At 37.5% G+C, this 18,381-nt stretch overlaps 3 protein-coding genes across 3 annotated transcripts; all 3 read left to right on the forward strand.

The window, feature by feature from the left end:
* Positions 1-1,284: 1,284 nt before the first annotated feature.
* Positions 1,285-3,534, forward strand: LOC127095656 (uncharacterized). The gene is made up of 4 exons (XM_051034314.1): positions 1,285-1,753; positions 1,849-1,935; positions 2,025-2,469; positions 2,553-3,534. Exons 1-4 carry the CDS (start codon positions 1,285-1,287, stop codon positions 3,532-3,534), a joined length of 1,983 nt encoding a protein of 660 aa, XP_050890271.1.
* Positions 3,535-3,837: 303 nt separating this feature from the next.
* On the forward strand, positions 3,838-5,165 carry LOC127095657 (uncharacterized). The gene is made up of 4 exons (XM_051034315.1): positions 3,838-4,190; positions 4,401-4,888; positions 4,961-5,056; positions 5,131-5,165. The coding sequence occupies exons 1-4, from the start codon at positions 3,841-3,843 to the stop codon at positions 5,163-5,165; spliced, it is 969 nt and encodes a 322-aa protein (XP_050890272.1). The 5' UTR covers positions 3,838-3,840.
* Positions 5,166-5,185: 20 nt separating this feature from the next.
* Positions 5,186-17,644, forward strand: LOC127095658 (ATP-dependent DNA helicase RRM3-like). The gene is made up of 4 exons (XM_051034316.1): positions 5,186-5,378; positions 16,109-16,636; positions 16,736-16,966; positions 17,067-17,644. Exons 1-4 carry the CDS (start codon positions 5,186-5,188, stop codon positions 17,642-17,644), a joined length of 1,530 nt encoding a protein of 509 aa, XP_050890273.1.
* Positions 17,645-18,381: the final 737 nt, after the last annotated feature.

The following is an 18,381-nucleotide window of genomic DNA, read 5'->3' on the forward strand; positions in this document are numbered from 1 at the left end:
GTTTGATAAGAATCAATTGTTCAAAGAGTTACACCAGAATGCTTGATCTCAATGGCCCTTATTTGTCCAAGTTAATTAAGTGTTTTAAGAACAAAAGAAAAGAATGAATGGTTAACCCAAAACGCGTGGTTCGGGACCGATCATTCGAGGGTTCCCACCGGAATGCTAGATTCCAATGGTCCTCTTCTTTCGTGTTTGTTTAGAAAAAGAATTTGATATTATGTTTGATTTGAGAAAAATAACTCAATGTTTGATCGAGGTTTGATTCATATAAATGATTTGAGAAAGGTTTGAATTTATGAAAACTATCTTGATATTGATCAAGAGTTCATTGTAAGAAGGCCCAAGAGTAAGCCATGTGACCGGAAACCAATCGAAATCGAAAGCAAACTGAATTGAGCTCTAAACTAACTTAGAGTGGATTCATGTAGGAATCACTCTATAAGAAACCGAGTCAAAATATATGCGTCCAAGCAATTTTCGAAAGTTAAATTAAATTTTAACTCCGAAATTACAATGCAATAAAAGAAAAATAAAATAATTAATTAATTAAAATTCAATCAACTAAATAATCAATTAATTACTTACTAAATCAAAAGAAATAATAAAAATGAAATTAAAATAAAACAAGAGAAGTACATATTAACATGAGAGGTGTAAAAAATATATGGGCCTAAAGTCCATATCAACCTTAAACCTAATTACTAGCCCACAATAATAATTAATAATAAAAAATAATAAAAAATAACAAACAAAATTAGCGGAAAAAAATAAATAATAAATAAATAGAATAAACAAATTATTCAAATGCCTATAGTTTTCGGATATAACGACCCGTATAATATATATATCTAGAATAATATTATACAAGTGTTAATTTTTGGTATTGTCACAACATAAGTGCCTAATGGCATCATTATATACACATGTCCAACTAAAAACATCAAAGAGACATGTTATACAATAAAATCTAAGAACTATGTACAATATCTTCATTGTATACAACTCCATAGTGGAAGATCACAATAATCAATATCATGTTGAATGAGCAAAAGCTGTAAGAAAACTTTATTCAAATAAAGCCATGGCAATGTAAGTTATGTTTTTTATCAGGTGAACATTTGATATTTTTATTCACTATAAATTATATATCTTTTGTTTTATTTATAATGATGAAGATATATAATATTTGTTATATATGTGTAATTTTTTCAGATGTATGATCAAGTATGATCATTTTGAATTATAGAGCCTGAGTGAGTACTATAATAGAAAATATTCAAAATGGTAGATGAAGAATTACATTTTAAAAGTGTTTTGAGGAGGAAGAATGCTGCAAAAGCCAGAATTTATAGAAAGAGTGTTATTGATGACAAGAAATCTAAGAGGTTGAAAACTGCTCTAAAAGAAAACGGTACATTTGATAAAAGACGCGGCAATGACTCAACAACTTTGAGGATACCACTATCAGAACTTTCGCCAAACATACTAAATGACGGTCGTGGTATAGCCAACGTTGAAGTAAGTCGTCAACTTCATTCGTCCTTAAAGACTAAGCCAAGTACCAATAATAATATCAGATCAAAAAGGATATCAAGCAGAAACATTACCAAATTAGGAGTTAACTTATCTAAGAGGTTTGACAATACATTTGCTGCAACAACATCAAACCAAGATCCAATACCAGAATTGCAACTCAATGAGCTTTTTGCATCTGATAGTGGAGACGATAATATGAATGATGAATCTGACGGTATATTCTTAATTATTTTTCATTTGAGTTAATTTGTTTATGATATGTCATAGAATATTACAATATTCTTAACACAATAAATGTTATGTCAAAAGGTTACAGTTCAGCAACAAATTCAAGTTTTGATGAAGATGAAATGTCTAATGGAACAGATGCTATGGAAACTTTTGAAATTACATCAGGTATTTTAAAATGATTTACTATAAATAATATTTTATTATTATGAAATACAACTCATTTAACATATGAATTAAATACTATTGATGATCAGGAGGGTATTATGATATAGGGGATCCTGTCATTGAATGTCAATATTGTGGTGCAAATATGTGGTATTCGGAAAGGAAAAACAAATGTCGTCATGCGTCCAATCCTAAATTTTCCATGTGTTGTGGATCAGGAAAAGTTCAGTTACCTTTGTTAAAACCCGCTCCTAAAGTTCTACAACATCTGTTGTTTGACAACGAATCATGTGAATCAAAAAAATTCCAACAACAAATTCGAATGTACAACGTTATGTTTGCATTTACATCTCCCGGTGCGAAAGTGGACAATCGATTTAACAACGGTAGATGCCCTCCCAATTTTCGTATCCAAGGTCAATCATGTCACCGAATAGGAAGCATGTTACCGATGCCAGGTCAAAATCCACGATTTGCACAACTATATGTTTATGACACTGAGAATGAAATTGAAAACAGAATGCATGGATTCAGGTTAGATATCTATTATTTTCCATACTTTAAATTTATTTATTTAAGAAACTTGCAATAAACTGTTTCAACTCTTTTCATTATAGGTCAAAAAGTGGAGTTGATGTTAATATTGTGAGAAAACTATCTGAAATGTTATATGAACATAATGTTCATGCACAATCATTTCGCATGGCAAGGGACAGACTTTGTGAAGAAGGTGTTTCTGATTTAAAACTTCGTTTAATAGCTGAACGAAGAAATGATGGAAGGATATATAATCAACCAACTGTATCCGAAGTAGCTGCTTTAATTGTTGGAGATGTCGACACTGCAGAAAAAAGAGACATTATAGTGCAAAAACAATGTGGCGAACTTCAAAGGATAGATGAGTATCATACCAGTTATTTAGGATATCAGTACCCATTATTATTTCCATATGGTGAGGATGGATATAGACCTAATGTGAGGCACCGTGATAAAGGGACAAATATTCGCCACTTCACAGACATAACACAGTCAGAACAGAACAATAAAGATATTCCTTGGGAAGAAGCAACAAAGCGAAATCGACTTACAATAAGAGAGTGGTTGGCCTTTAGAATTCAATCAAGATCTAATGAAGCACAAACATTGTTGCGATCAAGGAGACTTTATCAACAATTTTTGGTAGATGGTTTTACAATGATGGAATCAGAAAGACTTAGGTGGCTTCGAAAGAATCAGTCAAAACTGAGGGTTGGCAAGTATCACAATTTGAATGAATATAATTCAAATGGAGAAACGCACGGGTCAAACACAGGTAAGAGGGTTGTGCTACCTTCTTCATACGTTGGTAGTCGTAGATATATGGATCAACTATACTTTGACGGAATGGCAATATGCAGCTATGTCGGATTTCCAGATCTTTTCATTACATTCACATGTAACCCCAACTGGCCTGAAATTCAGCGTTTGCATGGTTCTGTTCATCTAAAAGCATCAGATCGTCCTGACATCATTTCAAGAGTCTTTAAAATGAAATTTGATGAGCTTTTGTCTGATCTCACAAAGAAAAGTCTATTGGGGAAAGTTCTTGCATGTGAGTAACTTATTCCATATTCAATTAATCGTATTGTTATTTTCAAATTTATCATTCGTGTGCTGACTATTGTATATATTTTATATATTTATTTTTATAGATATGTATACAATTGAGTTTCAAAAGAGAGGATTACCACATGCTCACATCTTAATTTTCCTCCATCCATCTAACAATATCCAACTCCAAGTGATATTGATCGCATTATTCCAGCTGAAATACCTGACCAAGATACCAATGAAGAGTTGTATAATTTGGTTAAAACTCACATGATTCATGGCCCGTGTGGATTTGCAAATCGATCTTCACCGTGCATGAAAGATGGAAAATGTTCTAAATATTTTCCAAAACAGTTTCAGCCCGAAACAATTGTTGATCAAGATGGGTTTCCGGTATATAGAAGAAGGGACAATGGACATACAGTTCTTAAGAATGGAATTCAAGTCGATAACCGGAATGTTGTTCCATACAATGCAAAGTTGTTGACAAAGTACCAAGCTCACATAAACATGGAATGGTGCAATCAAAGTACATCGATTAAGTACTTATTCAAGTACATCAACAAAGGTTACGACAGAATCACCGCTGCCATTGTACCGAATGATGATGGAACTTCCAACCAGCCGCAGAATATTGATGAGATCAAACAGTATATTGATTGTAGGTACGTTTCTAATATATCACTTGAAATATGATGTCATGCAATTTATCTATTTCAACTAAAAGTGTGCAATTTTTCTTTACATGCATGGTGTAGAAAATTTTATATGTACACTGTTTTGACTATATGTGTTATAATAAAATTTATATATTCTGTCTACAATAATCATTCTATTAATTTTAAATCCATTGCCTTTCATTATATTATTTGTAGGTACGTTTCTTCGAGTGAAGCATCTTGGAGGATATTCTCCTTTCCAATCCATGGTAGAAAACCAGCTGTTGAGAGACTGTACTTTCATTGTGAAGGTCAAAATTCGGTATATTACACTGATTTTGATCGTATCAATACAGTTCTGGAAAAACCAAGTGTAACTGAATCGATGTTTACATCATGGTTCGAAGCAAATTGCAAGTATCCTGAAGCACAAAATTTAACTTACAGCAAATTTGTTTCAAAATTTGTTTATGTTGAGAAAAAAAGAGAATGGAAACCCCGTCAAAAAGGTTACACAATTGGTAGGCTTATATGGGTTCCTCCAACAACTGGCGAATTATACTATCTTAGATTGATGTTCACACATGTCAAAGGCCCCCGCAGTTATAATGATATAAAAACAGTGAATAACGTAAAATATGATACTTTCCGGGATGCCTGTTTTGCTATGGGTTTTATCGGCGATGATAGAGAATTCATTGCAGGTATTAAAGAGGCAAATCATTGGGGTTCAGGTCAATATTTGAGATTACTATTTGTTCACATGTTATTATTAGGCAGCATTAACAGGCCAAGACATGTATGGAGTAAAACATGTCATCTCTTAGCTGATGGAATACTATATGCTCAACAGCGAATTGCAAACAATAGAGGTATTATTTTTCCTATATTGTGAATTTTTATTATATTTATTTGTTTTATTCTTAAAAGTAAATTTGTTTTATAGTTTACACTTATAATTACTATTGTATAAAGGTTTGAGGTTGTCGGATGCAGAGATAATGAACTTAACATTAATTGAGATTGAACGAAATCTTCAAAGGAAGAGCCGAAGTTTAAAGGAATTTGCTGGAATGCCTTATCCAAGTGGATATGTGGTTAAGCAGTTGGGAAATAAGCTCATATACGAAGAGCGGAGTTACAATCCAGCCGAACAATTGCAAGAATACAATAATTTATTCTTAAATCTTACAGGTAAATATGTTAAATGTGTCATACCCCAAAATTTGCCCATCAATAGTTCAAGACATTTTTCAGGGGCATTCCGACTCATTTTATGGCACTGATCTTAAAGGGACAAAGGCCCAGCTCACGAATGGCCCAATCCAGAAAATGGCCCAAACTGGCCTGTTCGCTACACGCTCGCCTAGCGAACGTTACGTTCGCTACACGCTCGCCTAGCGAACGTTCGCTACACGCTCGCCTAGCGAAGCAAACGTTCGCTACCAGCTCGCCTAGCGAAGCTGACAGATAACAAAAAATTTCGGGCTTCGTTCTGAGCCCATTAGGTCATGAAAAAGGGCATTATAAATACCAGCACTTCAGTAATGAAAGAGAGGACGGAAAAGGACGAAAAACAGAGGAAGACGGACGGAAACCCTGGCACGGAAACCCTGGAGGCTACTTTAGAGAGTTCCGAGTGAAGAAACCCTAAAGGCCGCTTCCCCGCCCCGAAGCTATCGCCGCCCAACTCAATCCGGCTCGCCAATTCAAGGTTGCAATTCGATTGCAAACAAGTTTGCATTACTATTATCGTGTTACTTTCTTAATTTGCATGTGATACCGCTTTATGTTCTTAACTTGCATGTGATAATATAATTGAATTCATAAACATATTTGAGGTTTTGCATGTGAATTTAAGTGTGCCTGGATATTGTGAATGCTGAACCATATAATTATGTGTTGGATGCCATAAGCCATGCCGCAGGTTGAAGTCATACTGTGCTGAAATTCAAAACTCGCAGCCGCTCGCTAGCACATCGCTAAGCGAGCACGCAGCGAGTGTTCGCTAGACCTTCGCTAGGCGAAGCAGAGGCGAACAAGGGCAGCCGCCAATATTTTGTTTGTTATGTCTTATGCGTATCTGGTCGATTCTATGTTAATTATACACTGTTTTCTTGCTGCTGTTTTTCTTTTACGGTGTAATCCTCGATTGCACCCGGATTTGGTATGCTAACCCGTTTGTTGAATTTTGCAAAGGTTCATATGTCCCAGAAAGAAGATCGCCGTTTAGGTCTTCCACTTTATTTGTGGGATACCCTTGGGGAGACTCACCCTAAATTGCTTAATTAATTTTAATGTGTTAATTTTAATGTATTAATTTTAATGTATTAATTTTAATGTATTGATTTTAGTATGGACTTAATTACTTAATTGACTTTAAAATATGACCTTTAAATAAGTGATCTTGGACCTCTCTTTGCTGCCTTACGGTATTACGGTATAACGGTCATGTCCCGCGAATGTGGGGATACACTTAGCAATGGCCCTTCGATTAAATCATCATAAAATAAATCATAGTCCCTCGGATGTTGCCTTCGAAAATACGATTTTGTCCCTCGATGACCCTTCGGTGTAGCCTACGGTTAAATGATGATCGTCCCTTCGAATGCTAAGGTATCCTCACAACTGTTGCCTTCAATGACCAATCGATGACCCTACGATGACCCTTTTACATCCAAAGGATAAAACTACTTACTTCTCAATAGTAAGGACAGTTTTTACCCTCATAAGGATAGGAAACGTTCATAACGACCTTAGGAAGGTATAACTCTCAATTACTGGATCATAACCTAAAATATTTTCAACACCTCACACCTTTCAAAACCTCTTTTGGAAAATCACCACTTGGTATACATTCATACTAGAATCATTACCGAGTTATATTTTTCTAAACAACTTTCAAAACTAAACGAGATAACTACTTTGTATACATTCATACGAGAATCATTACAAAGCTAAACTCTCTTTTCGAAACATTTTTAAACAATTCACTAACACTTTTCAGACAAAAATATAAGTGATCCAGCAATTAAGAGCCCATGGATAACCATGGATACAAAGGGTGCTAACACCTTCCCTTTGTATAATGTACCTCCCGAACCCAAAATCTATTGAGGTCTTTCCTGTTCTTTTCCACCTTTCCTTATTGGATAAAAGAAAAGTCGGTGGCGACTCTTGCTATCCGCGACATTGCGATAAAAAGCAAAATACCCCAAGTCAGTTCACCGTGTGACAGAACTGGCGACTCTGCTGGGGAAACTTACAAGAGAGGTTACCTTAAAAAAACAAGATCACTTATTTAAAATTGTCTGATTTACTTTTAAGGGACTGCTTGGGTATTCTTGAGTGAAAGATCCTACACCCGGATCTAGTGTACCTTAGGTAAGTAGCAATAGATCATCGCGACTATCCGGCGTATACTGGAATGGTTAAAATGATGGCTACGGTTAATGTGACACTTTGGTTGTCCTGATGTTCCTCATGTTCACTTGAGGAAAAATTTGGCTTCCGCGCGGTGTCATCAAAGCATTAACCAGACCTTTAGAACCCTAATTGACTCATCCTGGCCATTAGAAAGTAGTGAGCTAACTGACTTCGGTTCCGACTGGGGTTGGTTGAGACTCGATACTACACTCTTTGAGATTGGACTTTAGGGAAGCTTCGGTCAACCACTTGGTGTTGCACTGAAGTGGACTTAAAGGAAGGTCAATGATTTGAGATCCTTCTAGAACCCGGTTACTATTCTAGGACAGGTTGAACCAACCAAACTTCAGTGGGGAGGGTACTTACCTATGGAACTCATGCAAGCCTTAAAACCTAGGAATGATGGTTGTGTGACTTGCTTGTGCTTGTTATTTATTTAACCTCATAACATCATAACATCATAACATCTTAACATCATAACATCATAACATCACAACATTGTACTAACCATTTCAAGGACTTAGGGATTTAACTTTGCTCTGTTTTGTATGAAAAAAAAACAAAAACAAAAAACAAAAAAAAAAGTTTCCCTTTCCGGTAGTTTATGCAAAGTTAAATTCCAAAAGGCCTTGAAAACATTTCATGCATTGCATAGCATAACATATCATAACAGGTACTCTAAAGGGATCAATGTTCTCACGGTTTTCCTCCAAACAGAAAAATGGACCTCGAACAAACTGTCAAGGATCTCCATGCTCAGAATGCTCAACTCCAGGAGATGATCTTGAACTTATCAAGGGGGCAGGAGGAACTGAAAGCTCTCTTGCTCGAGAAAAAGAAAGACAAGAAATCTGTGAGGCACATTAACCCGGGAAGAAGGCAGTTTACGAAGATCAATATGACTTTAGCACAAGCACTGCAGGGTATGCTAAAAGCAAATTTAATTACCCTCAGAGATCCTCCTGCAAAACCCAACACTACCTCTCCTAGGTATAATCCCGATGCCAGGTGTGCGTATCACTCCGATAGCCCCGGGCATGATACAAACGATTGTTGGTCGTTGAAGAACAAAATTCAGGATATGATCGACGCTGGAGAATTTGAATCTGATCCGCCTGAGACCCCTAAGGTCATCACTGCTCCCCTGCCTGATCATGACAAAACTCTTAATGCTATAGAGGATGCTGACAGCGATTGCGACCTGGATAGCTGGGTCTACCCAACAATTGGTGACGGACTCAATAATTGGAAGGCTGAAGACACTATCCCGATTTCCTTTAGTCAGGAGTAATTGTTATTGCTATTTTAACATTTTAAAGCATTGTGTCTATACCCGGGGCACAATAGCTAATTTTTCAAGGGTTTTGTCATTTTCATAAGCATATTTACATTCAATAAATCAATGGACCTTTTGCATTCAAATATTGCGCTCTTTATCTTTCCTGTCATTTTTCAAAACAAGCTATGTTTTCTTGCACACACTCACGTAACAAATCGCGTATCCATATTCACTCTGGATCCTGTGGATAATAGTTCTACTACTGTTCGTTATGACTTTGAAAATCCGATCTACCAAGCCGAGGATGGAAGTGTGGAAGATTGTGAAGTACCTGGTGAACTTGTCAGACTGTTACTACAAGAAGAAAAGACCATACAGCCGCAGGAGGAATCAATTGAAATTGCAATGGGTACTGAAATAGACAAGAAAGAAGTCAGAGGTTTCTTGGGGCACTCGAATTACATTGCCCGATTCATCCCACATTTGACTGCTACCTGCAAACCCATCTTCAAATTACTAAAAAAAGGAAAAAAATCAAGAGATGGTATGGAATGATGAATAACAAAATCAGGAAATATCTCCAAGAACCTCTAATTCTGATACCACCAGTTGAAGAAAAACCTCTCATCATGTATTTGACCGTGTTAGAAAATTCAATAGGGTGTGCGGGGGCAACATGACGAGTCTGGTCGAAAAGAGCATGTCATACACTGCCTTAGCAAAAGGTACCGACTGTGAAACAAGATACTCACAGCTCGAGAAAGCTTGATGCGCTTTGGCTTGGGCTGCTCGCCGACTAAGACAGTCTATGTTGAATCATACCACTTTATTGACTTCTAAGATGGATTCTATCAAATATCTATTTGAGAAACCTGCTGTCTCCTGAAAGAGTTATCACTGACAATGGTACTAATCTGAACAACAAGATGATTACTGAACTCTGCACGCAGTTCAAAATAAAACACCATAACTTTTCTCCGTACCGGCCAAAGACGAACGACGTCGTGGAGGCTGCTAACAATATCAAGAATATAACAGTAACATACAAAGACTGGCATGAGATGTTACCTTTTGCTCTTCATGGTTACCGCACTTCGACAGGGGCAACCCCTTTCTCTTTAGTCTATGGAATGGAAGCCGTTTTACCAGTGGAAGTTCAGATTCCCTCTCTAAGAATTGTGAAAGATGCAGGCTTAGATGAGGATGAGTGGATTCAAACTCGACTCGATCAGATAAATCTGATTGATGAAAAGAGACTTGCGGCTGTTTGTCATGGGCAGATATGTCAGAAGCGCATGACCCAGGCATTTAACAAAAAGGTCAAGAGACGAGTGTACCAAATCGGCGACTTAGTTATCAAGCGTATCATTCTACCACAAGGTGATCCCAGGGGCAAATGGACTCCCACATACGAAGGGCCATTTGTAGGTATTCTCTGGTGGAGCCATGATACTTGCTACAATGGATGGCGAAGAGTTCCCGCATCCTGTGAACGCTGACATAGTTAAAAAATACTACGCGTAAAAGAGACCCGCTAGGTCGACGTACCTAGGCAAAAGTAAGGGCATCCCGGCGAACCAAAAGGGTTCAGGCAAAAATTAGGGATAAACATATAAAGACGTACACCCGGCAAGTCGAAAACTTGAAAAGGCGGCTTGGGCAAAAAAGGGTATCCTGGTGGACTGAAAACCTGAAAAGGTGGTCCAGGCAAAAATTAGGGATTAAAGCGTATGACTATGTCCCGTCCTCTGTCAGCTTCATCCAAGTTCAAGGGACTAAACAAGCCAATCACTTCTATCCGACAGCAGGAGATGAGATGCTTGAAGACATAATGACAGTGGTGGAATTAGAATCGATAGGACTTTTTCTGCATAGCTTTCTCTTTGTTTGCCTGACAATTTCCTCTTACCAGGATTTATGTCTCCTTGTACACAAATTGTCTGTTCATAGGCCCTCTTTCAAAATCAGTACAATTTCATTTCCAAAAAGATGCTTTTGTTTTACTTTCTCTGTTTTGTTTGCGTAAACATCCATTGATTTAACTTGAATTGATATATGCATTTGAATATGATCAATGTTTACCAAAAATACATGCCTAGAATAGTAATAGCAATTACTACACGACTTCAGGATCAAGGAGAAGGTCTAATCATGCTTCCCAATGAATCCGTTGCTAATTCTATTCCCCAACAAGAACCAGCTATTGCCCAGCAGAGGTCGGCATCACCAGACATACTGGTCATCTCTTCTACCCTCAGCCAGGCTCGGTTGAATATCTTCTACCATCAGACAGAAGTCAAATACCCCTAGCTAAGGAAGGGTCATCAATACAAATATCTCCGACCAGAAGACTGAGATTTATTTCCCCAGTAGAATCCCCTGGAAGAACGTTTCAGACACATAGTGCACTCATTTCACATCACATACCTACATACAATTTTCATTCCGCATCATATATATTACATCATTTCATAACATATACATGTATACAATGCTCTCATTTATTCCAGACGCATAATTCACTCATTACATCATTTCGCATGCATACAACATTTGCATCTCATGCATCATGACATGGCATGAAGCTAACTTTATTTTTCAGGTTAATCATCCTCCTGACACAGTCAAAACAAAGGTCCATTCAGACGGACATCCTCATCAATTACATTCAAAATTCAACTATAACCCTCAGACACTGCCTAGCATACGGTATATTCCGAGGTGTAGTCTAGCGTACGACTACTTTCTTCTTCAGATACATCTTTCAGATCTGCTCCATGTCGACATTCATTCTGACATCCTCCTAACGATGGCATCTATAAGCCCATCCCAAATATTCATTGCAAATACAACATATACAAATACTATCAGATATAGCCTAGCATACGGTTCATTCTGATTCAGCTCAACATATAACTCCTTCCACTCAGATACGATCTAACGGACGATCCATTCTGATCTTCAACTATCCCAACACGGTCTAATGTACGACCCAGTTGGACCTTCACTTCTCAGGTACTGCCTAGCATACGGTCCATCCTGATTCATCTCAACACATGACTCCTTCAACTCAGATACGATCTAGCGTACGATCCATTCTGACCTTCAATAACTCAAAGACAGTCTAATGTACGACCAAGTTAGACCTTCAAAGCTTCAAATACCACTCAAAGACAGTCTAATGTACGACCAAGTTAGACCTTCAAATCTTCAAATACCACTCAAAGACAGTCTAATGTACGACCAAGTTAGACCTTCAAGTCAGATTCTGCAAAGATAGTCTAATGTACGACCAAGTTAGACCTTCAAGTCAGATTCTGCAAAGACATTCTAATGTGCGACCAAGTTAGACCGTCAAGTCCTCGGATTCTGCTCAGATACAGTCTAATGTACGACCAAGTTAGACCAGATTCTGCTCAATGACAGTCTAATGTGCGACCAAGTTAGACCGTCAAGTCCTCGGATTCTGCTCAGATACCGTCTAATGTACGACCAAGTTAGACCAGATTCTGCTCAGTGACAGTCTAATGTGCGACCAAGTTAGACCGTCAAGTCCTCGGATTCTGCTCAGATACCGTCTAATGTACGACCAAGTTAGACCAGATTCTGCTCAGTGACAGTCTAATGTGCGACCAAGTTAGACCGTCAAGTCCTCGGATTCTGCCCAGATATAGTCTAATGTACGACCAAGTTAGACCAGATTCTGCTCAGTGACAGTCTAATGTACGACCAAGTTAGACCGTCAAGTCCTCGGATTCTGCCCAGATATAGTCTAATGTACGACCAAGTTAGACCAGATTCTGCTCAGTGACAGTCTAATGTACGACCAAGTTAGACCGTCAAGTCCTCGGATTCTGCTCAGATACAGTCTAATGTACGACCAAGTTAGACCAGATTCTGCTCAGTGACAGTCTAATGTGCGACCAAGTTAGATCGTCAAGTCCTCGGATTCTGCCCAGATACAGTCTAATGTACGACCAAGTTAGACCTTCAAGTCAGATTCTGCAAAGATAGTCTAATGTACGACCAAGTTAGACCCTCAAGTCAGATTCTGCAAAGATAGTCTAATGTACGACCAAGTTAGACCTTCAAGTCAGATTCTGCAAATACAGTCTAATGTACGACCAAGTTAGACCGGATGCGGCTCAAATACAGTCTAATGTACGACCAAGTTAGACCTTCATCTCCTCAGATGCTACCTAGTGTACGGTACATTTCTGAAGTGTAGTCTAGTGTACGACTACCCCCTTTTTATCATCAGATTCAGCCTAATGGACGGCTCATTCTTCTCAGATACGGTCTAATGTACGACCCAATTAGACCTTCGTCTCCTCAGATGCTACCTAGTGTACGGTACATTTCTGAAGTGTAGTCTAGTGTACGACTACCCCCTTTTTTATCATCAGATTCAGCCTAATGGACGGCTCATTCTGCTCAGATACGGTCTAATGTACGACCCAATTTGACCTTCGATGCTACCTAGTGTACGGTACATTTCTGAAGTGTAGTCTAGTGTACGACTACCCCCTTTTTATCATCAGATTCAGCCTAATGGACGGCTCAGTCTGCTCAGATACGGTCTAATGTACGACCCAATTAGACCTTCGTCTCCTCAGATGCTACCTAGTGTAAGGTACATTTCTGAAGTGTAGTCTAGTGTACGACTACCCCCTTTCATCATCAGACACAGCCTAACGTACGGCCCTCTCTTCAACTCAGATACGATATAGCGCATGATCCATTCTGATCCTTTATCCCCAGCAGCATATGACACACTCCGACTCCCCAGCGAAGTCAACAGCCTAATGGATGACTCATTATTCGGTCTAACGTACGACCCAGTGTGGCGCCCATGTCTTCAAATTGGCCTAATGTACGGCGCAATCTGAAGCTTTCATCATCAAATTTCCTGGATGGCATCTTTAAGCCCATCTCCGTCAAGACTAATTGACAAGTGTAAATTTTTGGGGGCATTCTAGTGTTCAATAATCTTCCACCTCCAGACCACGAATGGCATGCACGTCATCCTAACTCTCTCGGTTCAAGAATATTGAACAGGGGCAGCTGTCATACCCCAAAATTTGCCCATCAATAGTTCAAGACATTTTTCAGGGGCATTCCGACTCATTTTATGGCACTGATCTTAAAGGGACAAAGGCCCAGCTCACGAATGGCCCAATCCAGAAAATGGCCCAAACTGGCCTGTTCGCTACACGCTCGCCTAGCGAACGTTACGTTCGCTACACGCTCGCCTAGCGAACGTTCGCTACACGCTCGCCTAGCGAAGCAAACGTTCACTACCAGCTCGCCTAGCGAAGCTGACAGACAACAAAAAATTTCGGGCTTCGTTCTGAGCCCATTAGGTCATGAAAAAGGGCATTATAAATACCAGCACTTCAGTAATGAAAGAGAGGACGGAAAAGGACGAAAAACAGAGGAAGACGGACGGAAACCCTGGCACGGAAACCCTGGAGGCTACTTTAGAGAGTTCCGAGTGAAGAAACCCTAAAGGCCGCTTCCCCGCCCCGAAGCTATCGCCGCCCAACTCAATCCGGCTCGCCAATTCAAGGTTGCAATTCGATTGCAAACAGGTTTGCATTACTATTATCGTGTTACTTTCTTAATTTGCATGTGATACCGCTTTATGTTCTTAACTTGCATGTGATAATATAATTGAATTCATAAACATATTTGAGGTTTTGCATGTGAATTTAAGTGTGCCTGGATATTGTGAATGCTGAACCATATAATTATGTGTTGGATGCCATAAGCCATGCCGCAGGTTGAAGTTATACTGTGCTGAAATTCAAAACTCGCAGCCGCTCGCTAGCACATCGCTAAGCGAGCACGCAGCGAGTGTTCGCTAGACCTTCGCTAGGCGAAGCAGAGGCGAACAAGGGCAGCCGCCAATATTTTGTTTGTTATGTCTTATACGTATCTGGTCGATTCTATGTTAATTATACACTGTTTTCTTGCTGCTGTTTTTCTTTTACGGTGTAATCCTCGATTGCACCCGGATTTGGTATGCTAACCCGTTTGTTGAATTTTGCAAAGGTTCATATGTCCCAGAAAGAAGATCGCCGTTTAGGTCTTCCACTTTATTTGTGGGATACCCTTGGGGAGACTCACCCTAAATTGCTTAATTAATTTTAATGTGTTAATTTTAATGTATTAATTTTAATGTATTAATTTTAATGTATTGATTTTAGTATGGACTTAATTACTTAATTGACTTTAAAATATGACCTTTAAATAAGTGATCTTGGACCTCTCTTTGCTGCCTTACGGTATTACGGTATAACGGTCATGTCCCGCGAATGTGGGGATACACTTAGCAATGGCCCTTCGATTAAATCATCATAAAATAAATCATAGTCCCTCAGATGTTGCCTTCGAAAATACGATTTTGTCCCTCGATGACCCTTCGGTGTAGCCTACGGTTAAATGATGATCGTCCCTTCGAATGCTAAGGTATCCTCACAACTGTTGCCTTCAATGACCAATCGATGACCCTACGATGACCCTTTTACATCCAAAGGATAAAACTACTTACTTCTCAATAGTAAGGACAGTTTTTACCCTCATAAGGATAGGAAACGTTCATAACGACCTTAGGAAGGTATAACTCTCAATTACTGGATCATAACCTAAAATATTTTCAACACCTCACACCTTTCAAAACCTCTTTTGGAAAATCACCACTTGGTATACATTCATACTAGAATCATTACCGAGTTATATTTTTCTAAACAACTTTCAAAACTAAACGAGATAACTACTTTGTATACATTCATACGAGAATCATTACAAAGCTAAACTCTCTTTTCGAAACATTTTTAAACAATTCACTAACACTTTTCAGACAAAAATATAAGTGATCCAGCAATTAAGAGCCCATGGATAACCATGGATACAAAGGGTGCTAACACCTTCCCTTTGTATAATGTACCTCCCGAACCCAAAATCTATTGAGGTCTTTCCTGTTCTTTTCCACCTTTCCTTATTGGATAAAAGAAAAGTCGGTGGCGACTCTTGCTATCCGCGACATTGCGATAAAAAGCAAAATACCCCAAGTCAGTTCACCGTGTGACAAAATGTTTGTAAGTTTTGTCATAATTTTATAAAGTTAACTTTTAAAGTATGATTTTATCTTACAATTTTTTTTAATGTATAATTAATTTATTCACTGCATGTTTGCTATGTATTTTTTTAAAATTAGATGAGCAAAGAGGTGTATTCAAGCGAATAATGGAAGCAGTAAACAATCAACAAGGAGGCGTATTTTTTTTGTATGGATACGGTGGCACAGGGAAAACCTACATGTGGAGAACTCTAGCTTCCTACATAAGATCAAAGAAACAAATTTGTTTAACTGTTGCTTCATCGGGCATAACTTCACTACTACTTCCAGGAGGTCGAACGACTCATTCAATGTTCAAGATTCCAATACCTACAATGGAGTCTTCTACATGTAATATCGACAAAGGTAGTGATCGTGCAGAGCTACTAAAAATGGCAAAGTTAATAATTTGGGATGAAGCTCCAATGGCACACAGATTTTGTTTTGAAGCGTTTGATAAAACCCTTAAAGACATAATGGGGCGTTCCAATTGTTCTGACAAATTATTCGGAGGGAAAGTAATTGTATTTGGTGGAGATTTTCGGCAAATATTACCAGTTGTACCAAGGGGCAGCCGTTCAGATATAATACATTCTACAATAAATTCATCGTATATCTGGGATCATTGTGTTGTGCTGAAGCTTACAAAGAACATGCGACTCCAACAAGCCGACAATACTTCAAGTACATCTGAATTAGAATTGTTTTCTAATTGGATATTAAAAGTTGGCGATGGGAAATTGGAAGAACCTAACGATGGTTACACGGATATTCCTATTCCAAATGATTTCTTAATTTCTAACTATGATGATCCACTAGAAGCCATTGTTAGTGAAACATATCCGAATTTTCTTAACAATTACAAGAATCCAGAATTTTTGCAATCAAGAGCTATATTGGCAGGAACAATTGAAACGGTTGACATCATAAATCAATATGTTTTGGGATTCATACCAGGTATGCGTTATCCATTGTAAACATATTTATAGATACATTCATATATTTATATGTACTAACATAGATTTATAATAATAAAATTTCAAAAATTTTCCCAAAGGTGAAGAAAAGGAATATTTAAGTTCAGATTCTGTAGACACTTTTGACGGTGAAGGAAATGAAGCTTTTGATGTTTTGACCCCAGAATTTTTGAATACGCTTACAACTTCCGGCCTACCTAACCACAAGATTAAATTGAAGATTGGGACCCCTATTATGTTGCTTCGAAACATTGATCAACCTGAAGGTCTCTGCAATGGAACAAGGCTTATAGTTACAAGATTGGCAAACCACGTTATCGAGGCAAAGATTATATCTGGAAAGAATATTGGAGGGGTTATCTATATTCCAAGAATGGATATGACTCCAACACAATCTTCGTGGCCATTCAAAATGACTAGAAGGCAATTTCCCATAACTATATGTTATGCTATGACAATTAACAAATCTCAAGGTCAGTCATTGGATTATGTTGGATTGTATTTGCCTAGAAGTGTATTTAGTCATGGTCAACTATATGTTGCAATATCAAGGGTCAAAAGCAAAAAAGGGCTTAAGATATTAATCCATGACAAGGATAACCATCCATTGAATTCTACAACAAACGTCGTGTTCAAAGAAGTTTTTGAAAACTTATAGAACGTAAGTTTTTCATTAGTTATATTATATCAACAAATGTCGTTGTTTATTATTAGAATTTTATTGAATGAGTTGTATAAAATATACATTATGTTTTAACATTTGTTTATATGGATGTAATTGTTTTTTACAGGGTAATGAATCATCACTTCCTAAAAGGTTGCGGGCAGGTTTTGTATAAACCCAGTTTTTTAAGGACCAAAGAATTGTACGAAGTTAAATCATTTTTGTTGCTGGACTTATTTCTCACAATTTTAACTAAAATTGTGAACCTTTTGTTTCAATATCTTTTGTTGCATTAAACCTTACTGTATCAATTGCATTTAATTTCAACATTTGGTAGTATTCATTACTATATTTTAAAACAAATGAGGTTCTGGTATTTCTTTTACATGGTTTATGTATTTTGGTTAAATAATCATTTATTATGAAGGTTAATATTTGCACTTTTATACCTCAAATTAGTAACAAATTGGAATATTTCATTCATTACTAAATAACTATATTTTTATTTCTTATGTCCAAAATCTCAATGATAAATGAAATGTTTATTCATAACATTAACAATGGAATGTTTATTATATATCAATATACCAATAAATTGTAAAAATATTTTTGTATTATATTTTTTGATTATTTCCTTAATATAGTATACAAAAAAATTAAGCAAATTATATTACTATAAATTAATAATGTTTTACTTTATTATGTCCCAAACTGGAAAAAGTTATTTGTGG

The sequence above is a fragment of the Lathyrus oleraceus genome, chromosome 6 (genome assembly GCF_024323335.1).
Source record: "Lathyrus oleraceus cultivar Zhongwan6 chromosome 6, CAAS_Psat_ZW6_1.0, whole genome shotgun sequence".
Lineage (NCBI taxonomy): Eukaryota > Viridiplantae > Streptophyta > Magnoliopsida > Fabales > Fabaceae > Lathyrus > Lathyrus oleraceus.

Coding starts and splice junctions, on each gene's coding strand:
- LOC127095656 (XM_051034314.1), top strand. CDS start 1,285: ATGGTAGATGAAGAATTACATTTTAAAAGTGTTTTGAGGAGGAAGAAT. Junction 1,754..1,848: donor TATGAATGATGAATCTGACG/GTATATTCTTAA, acceptor TTATGTCAAAAG/GTTACAGTTCAGCAACAAAT. Junction 1,936..2,024: donor AACTTTTGAAATTACATCAG/GTATTTTAAAAT, acceptor ATTGATGATCAG/GAGGGTATTATGATATAGGG.
- LOC127095657 (XM_051034315.1), top strand. CDS start 3,841: ATGAAAGATGGAAAATGTTCTAAATATTTTCCAAAACAGTTTCAGCCC. Junction 4,191..4,400: donor AAACAGTATATTGATTGTAG/GTACGTTTCTAA, acceptor TATTATTTGTAG/GTACGTTTCTTCGAGTGAAG. Junction 4,889..4,960: donor TGATAGAGAATTCATTGCAG/GTATTAAAGAGG, acceptor TGTTATTATTAG/GCAGCATTAACAGGCCAAGA.
- LOC127095658 (XM_051034316.1), top strand. CDS start 5,186: ATGAACTTAACATTAATTGAGATTGAACGAAATCTTCAAAGGAAGAGC. Junction 5,379..16,108: donor TTTATTCTTAAATCTTACAG/GTAAATATGTTA, acceptor TTTTAAAATTAG/ATGAGCAAAGAGGTGTATTC. Junction 16,967..17,066: donor TGTTTTGGGATTCATACCAG/GTATGCGTTATC, acceptor ATTTTCCCAAAG/GTGAAGAAAAGGAATATTTA.